Source organism: Amphiura filiformis, chromosome 19 (genome assembly GCF_039555335.1).
Source record: "Amphiura filiformis chromosome 19, Afil_fr2py, whole genome shotgun sequence".
NCBI lineage: Eukaryota > Metazoa > Echinodermata > Ophiuroidea > Amphilepidida > Amphiuridae > Amphiura > Amphiura filiformis.
This window is the reverse complement of record NC_092646.1, coordinates 50,454,565-50,460,861: the sequence shown is the minus strand read 5'-3', so window position 1 is coordinate 50,460,861 and position 6,297 is coordinate 50,454,565. Positions and strand designations below refer to the sequence as shown.

The 6,297-nt window shown below is 37.8% G+C and overlaps 1 protein-coding gene across 1 annotated transcript; it reads right to left on the bottom strand.

The window, feature by feature from the left end:
* Positions 1-1,102: 1,102 nt before the first annotated feature.
* Positions 1,103-4,392, bottom strand: LOC140141436 (cytochrome P450 2J5-like). Its single transcript, XM_072163292.1, has 2 exons — positions 3,948-4,392; positions 1,103-1,564 (listed from the first exon to the last, which is right to left on the bottom strand). Exons 1-2 carry the CDS (start codon positions 4,309-4,311, stop codon positions 1,113-1,115), a joined length of 816 nt encoding a protein of 271 aa, XP_072019393.1. The 5' UTR covers positions 4,312-4,392; the 3' UTR covers positions 1,103-1,112.
* Positions 4,393-6,297: the final 1,905 nt, after the last annotated feature.

Below are 6,297 nucleotides of genomic sequence, written 5' to 3'. Positions count from 1 at the left end.
CGTTAGAGTTGATCTGTCACATGGTCTTCAAGCAACTTCCTCATCGATTAACTTTGGATTACCCTAAATCATCAACCCAGCTGAAGGCCAAAGGTTTTGGCCGCAACGTCGGTGATTCCATCAAGACAAAAAGTGAGTTTTTCTGGTTGACCAGATTATACAATAATTAATTTGTTTCTGCAGGTTAATATGATTCTGCAGGTTAATGATCTTATATAAATTGTATTTAAATATATATTGCAGTTATCACGTGATGCTAAATAATACGCCACAGTTTACGCTATTTCCCACTCCAAGGAAAAACCATGCACATCGGATATGGCGGAAAATATTTTAAGTTATTAGGTGAAGCGGAGGTATGGTACGGGAAATTATCGTGCGAGAAGTGTCATACTGGCTGAAGCCGAAGTGTTTGTCTTTGTCAATTTCTTCTCAACATTTGAGCACAACAGGCACCGTTCCGTCTCACCTTAAAGCAAATATATGCATGACAGTGGAGTTGAGGCTCATTGTTATAATTAAGAAAGCTGACACGGGTGTATCTATGATGGGTATACGAAGAGTCAATATGTTCGAGTTACTTGCATTCGTAAATTTATATTCGACAATACTTTACTTACCAACTGCGAAAGGAATGACTTCCCTTTTTTCAACATACTCTCCATTTTCATCAATGAACCTTTCAGGTTTGAACTGGTCTGGTTCTGGAAACGCAATCGGGTCTCTCATCACGGCGTAAAGGTTTGCAACGATCAAAGCACCTTTAGGAATACGGTACCCAGAGAGTGATGTCTCGTTACCAGCCGCGTGCAAATCACTGATTGGCAAAAGTGTTACATGGCGTTGAATCTCCAACAGAGTAGCTCTGGTGTATGGCAGGTTGTTTCGATCAGAAAGCAGCGGAAGCCGATTGCGGCCAACAACTGAATCTATTTCTTCATGAATCTTCTGCTGGATTTCTGGATGTGCCATCATGTATAAGCAACACCATTCTAAGTTAGTAGACACTAGATCACCTCCTGTCATAAACAAGATATTCAATACACCTTTGATATTGCGTTTGTGCAGGTACGAGTAAGGGTCATTTGGTGTTGGCTTTTCATCCATTTCCTTCAAACATAGATCAATGAAATCAACAGGGTTTTCGGCTTCGAAGTGTTCGCGGTGTTCATCAATAAGTTTGTCGAGAAAGGCGTGTATATCTTTTGAACCTTTAACAATTCCTTGCTGTCTTTGCTTGGAAAATAATACGGAAGCAGAAGAGACCAACCTCCAGCTCCAAGAAGTTCTATAGATCTGTGATTAAGATCGAGCAGATGGCAAAATTCATCATCGTCGTACTTATGACGCTTCCCAAACAAGATCTTTAAAAGAACATTGGAGACTGTGTTTGTAACATAATGATGTGGATTACACGGTTTTCCCTCTTTGGCGTTTAACTCATCCACCAGAGCCTTACATTCTTGTACAATATCGGCTTCAAAGCTACGTCTCCCGATACCAAAACCTCGAAAAGCGGCGAGAAGAAATTTCCTTAGTTCGGCGTTGTGTTTGTAAGAATGCCCTGTTAAAAAGACAAAAACAAAAGACAAACATTTGATAGTTATTCTAGACAATTCGACTTGCTATTATGTCATTTAATGTGGAGACAACTTACCTATTTATTGGGCGTTGGCAAGTTGGTAAGATAACATATCATGTAATAGGTACTGAAGCTCACTGACATAAAACGGAAATATTGATGTTGTTATTGACGTTTTTACACAGCCGTGACTAACGTCACGGCTGTGTCTTTTTTCTTACAGGTTCTTTCTTCTTTCTTTCTTCTTTCTTTTTCTTCTGCCGACCACTACATTTGCTCTAGCACTTACATGCTTGTACCGATTTTGACCTAACTTGGTCACAACCATCATTGACCATGCCCCTATATGTCCTATGAAACTCGTGGGGTCAAAGGTCAAGCAGGGGTCATAGGGGTCAAAAACGTGATTTCAACTCAAAATGCTTCTTCTCTCACAGATTACGTAGGAGAGTGACACCACTTGCACACATGCATTGTTATTATCCAGTGTCTATGGGGTCCTCACAGATTTGGGGTCAAAGGTCAATAAGGGGTCACTTCCGGTATAAAACGAAAAACCTTCAAAAATTTTTATTTGCTAAGAAAAACATAGGACAGTAACGGTATATTTACAAATAAATTGTAGTTACTCTGTGCATATGTGGTATTTTTTATTTAGGGGCAAAGGTCATTAAGGGGCTACTTCCGGTATAAAACGAAATTCCTTTAAAATGCTTCTTCTCCCACAAATTACGTATGACAGTGACGCTACTTGCACACATGCATTGTTATTACCCAGTGTCTATGGGGTCCTCACAAATTTGGAATCAAAGGTCATTAAGGGGTCACTTCCGGTATAAAACGAAAAACCTTCAAAATTTGTTATTTGCTAAGAAAAACATTGGAAAGTGATGGTATATTCACACGTGAATTGTGTTTACTTATTGTACATGTGGTATTTTTTCATTTGGGGTCAAAGGTCATTAAGGGGTCACTTCCGGTCTGAGACGAAAAACCTTCAAAATGCCCTTTCTGCCACAAATAACATAGCAAAGTGGTGCCACGTGCACCCATGCATTGACATTAGCCAATGTCTATGGGCGTTTTCATATATTCTGGGGTCAAAGGTCATTAAGGGGTCACCACAACACGGCTGTGTTCGTGGTCTTAGACCACAGCTAAGTCTAGTTATGTTTGTTTTTGCATTATGAATTTGCCGGAGTTAAGCTACATGTACATTGGGATTTGGTACGCGAGTATTGCCCAGCCCATTGTTTAATGCTTTGTTTGCTAGCCATAGGCTTCAACAAAAAAAGTCTAATTTTTGAGATATGACACCTGGTGGGATGTGGAAACTTAGGCTAAACATGTTTTTTAATCATTTAAAAATAGTTCCAACCTTACTTCGTACAGTGCACTAGATGCTGTTCGGAGCACAATTCTATTCACAATGTACAATGTACATGCATGCCACATTTTGTACTATTTAAACCTACCACCATGGCCGTAATTGTTTCATACTATGTCAAATTTGTGTATTATTTGATTTTGACAAAATAACGATGTGGAAGTGATGATGTAACAGGATTGATTACCATAGCAATAGAGGAATACCATTTTTTAACAGATCGCCCAGCACTGCGACGTTCACGCAATACCTATGCATTGAACCATAGATGTCAAAGAAAAGCAGATCACTCGCACCTGTAAATAGTATATATTTTTGAAAAGAGCGGTATTATTTTCAATCTATGTTTGCAGACATACACAGGTGATTAGTGCAATCTGATTGTAGTGCAGGGCGGTATATTCAAAAATGGTATTCCTCTATTGCTATGGTAGTTAATTGGATTTTTGCGTAACTTCGACAGGGTATATAGCCGTATCCACCGAATTGTCGGTGTGGAATAGTTTCCGCTAAAAGTATCGCGATACCATAGGGAACCGTGTGGTTTTACGCGATTACTCGCACCATATCCCTGCTCGCACGCATGTTAGTAGTTGAAATCACCTGATAAATATTTATGAGGTACAAACCGCCGTAGTAATAGGTGAAAATAATTTTTGAATATATCGCCCTGCACTACAAACCTGTTACACTCATCACCTGTGTATGTCTGCAATCATAGATTGAATGCAATACAGCTCTTTTCAATTATGCTAATATTACATTGCGGGTGATCAGCATGAAATGATATTCTATAGAATTACGATCCCGGTTTTTATCCGTGTTCTTTGACATCTGTGGTTCAATGCAGGTACCGCGTGAATGTACTTGTGCGGGGCGATATATTCAAAAATTGTTTTCACCTAATGCTATGGTATTTTCCTGTTACATCATCACTTCTACAGCGAATAGTAACACTAACATGCTCTATAAACTTACAGTAACTACCGAAGATTTCGGATTCTAGAGTGTTGTTGTATCCCTTGTTGTTCAACGCAGGGTCATTCAAGCCTTCTTGCATAATAGAGAAGTCGTTGATAACCACAACAACCAGTCCGAATAAATCAAAGCTGTAAATCTTTCCATATTTGTGTCCAAGTCGTGTCACTATCATATGCAATTCTTCTCCTTTGTACATATACCACATCAATTGTGGAAAGAAACCCACAATTGGGAAACGCCATGGTCCTGGTGGCAAATTGCGTGGTCTTTGCAACCACCACGCAACCATAAGAATCACCAACACAAGCAATACTATTGACTTAACATTCAACCAATCGATTAAAGTACTATTAAGTGCCATTTTGAACACTTTTGACCGAAACTTGATCAAGTTTCATACAAATTGGTATGTGTTAACTATGAGTGCTACGTGGTGCTATGATATACATGACCTACTATTATTACACCTACGCAAAAGTACATGTACTTTCGCGACCTGTGCAGTGTATACAACATTAAACATTAAAGGTATGTAAATATTAAAGCCATAATGTACGATTTTATAATATGAAATTGGTTATCTTTTTTTTTTCAGGCTGTAAACGAACCCTGCAGCTAATCACGCCGATTTCAAGATACACCGTCAGACGCTGCTGAGTTTTTAAAATACAAAATAAGCTGAATTTAAACTCCGTCGCTGATGTTTTGGTATTTGATCAATAAGGTAGCTCGCTTTTCACAACGCAACAAAAGGAATTCTATCTCATTAGTCGACTTATTGCTATCTCTCAGCGATGTAGTATTAATTCCGCTAGCATAGTCAAAATCCTATTGAATGGGACAATAACTTGATAAAAGGCGAATTTTGCTATTTTGATGAGAAGTGCACAGGGCAATAATATTGCTTTATTTTTATTTTCTATTAGAATTTTCAGCGGGACGTTCAACCCTTGGAAAAAAAATTAAAACAACATTTCAACTTCAAGGCTTCTTTATCAGCATGGACAAAGGTCTATCATACTATAATGTCTTACAGCATATTTACAATGATATTCATTAAAATTCTGACGAAAAATGTATGAACAATATTTTTAAACATGTCATTGTTAACTTCAATACCTTTTACCCAGCCCATGTCAATAACTAAGAGACAATTAATCAACCATTGGGATCAACGCACTTTTTTTTTGTGATTGAGGCAATTCCTACTACCTATATGCAGAGTATTATTCAAGCATAAATTCAGTAAATTTACATCGTCAACCATGTAATTGAATGGGATTATTTTGAAATTTTAAAACGCTTGAAATATCACAAACAAATAGGTCTATGTTAATAAATAACATAAATACAAGCTAAAACCGTTGGGGTTCGATAATGAACCCCACAAAACTAACCGAGTGTATGGAAAATGCCATACGGCCGAACGGTTTTGCCAGCTCTCTCCGACCATTATGCCACTTGCCGCCTGTATTCAAGTTTACTTGTGTACAAAATCATTATTGTTAATTTCAGTCATGGCGATTTGTAATGAGTGACCATGTAAATACTGTGATAAGTTTCTTTAGGCGCTTTGCAGTACTGAAATGAATTGGAATAGAAATGTACCAAAATATTGATTACAATTTAATTATTCTTTCTCATGTAACCGAAACTTTAATTTTATTCATTCTCTGTTTCTCAAAATCATTTCGATGATATTCCAATTCATTTTTTCAATACTCAAAGTTATGCCCAAATGTACTCAAAGAAAGCGTATAATGCAACAAGTATTAAGCAATGGAGCTTGTCTCCAAACAAAGGAATCGTTATAGTATGTACAGTAGAATCTTGAGGTGATTCATATCGTCTACCATAAATGCATAAATTAGTACAATTGTTAGTAAGCTAAAAAATAGATTTTCATGATCTGTTTCTAATTCATAATCAAATCATCTCAATCATCATGCATCGTTTATGTTTCAATCAAACAAACAAAGCCCCCCCCCCCAAATATACGCGAATGATTTGTTGGCCTAGGCCTCGTGGCCGTAGAACTCGGGGTGTCATTATAAGGTGAAATGAAAGTATGCCACCTACGACAGTCTTCTCTACGACAGGCGTCAACTACCGCCCGCGGTGACAGATATCCGATAATAACTATGTTAACACAATAGGGCATTATATACTTATGGTTATATACCCTACTGTGTCCTCCCAGCACAAGAGTGTTATGATTGCAGACCAGATCTGTTCCACTTTTTAATCCCTTGATTAAGAGAAACCTAAATTTGTAATTTGAAATGGGGGCCTGGTTGGACTGAAAAGGTCTATGATATTCAGTAATAAATCTATAAGTAGCCATTTA

Coding starts and splice junctions, on each gene's coding strand:
- LOC140141436 (XM_072163292.1), bottom strand. CDS start 4,311: ATGGCACTTAATAGTACTTTAATCGATTGGTTGAATGTTAAGTCAATA. Junction 1,565..3,947: donor CGAAATCTTCGGTAGTTACT/GTAAGTTTATAG, acceptor TCTTTTTAACAG/GGCATTCTTACAAACACAAC.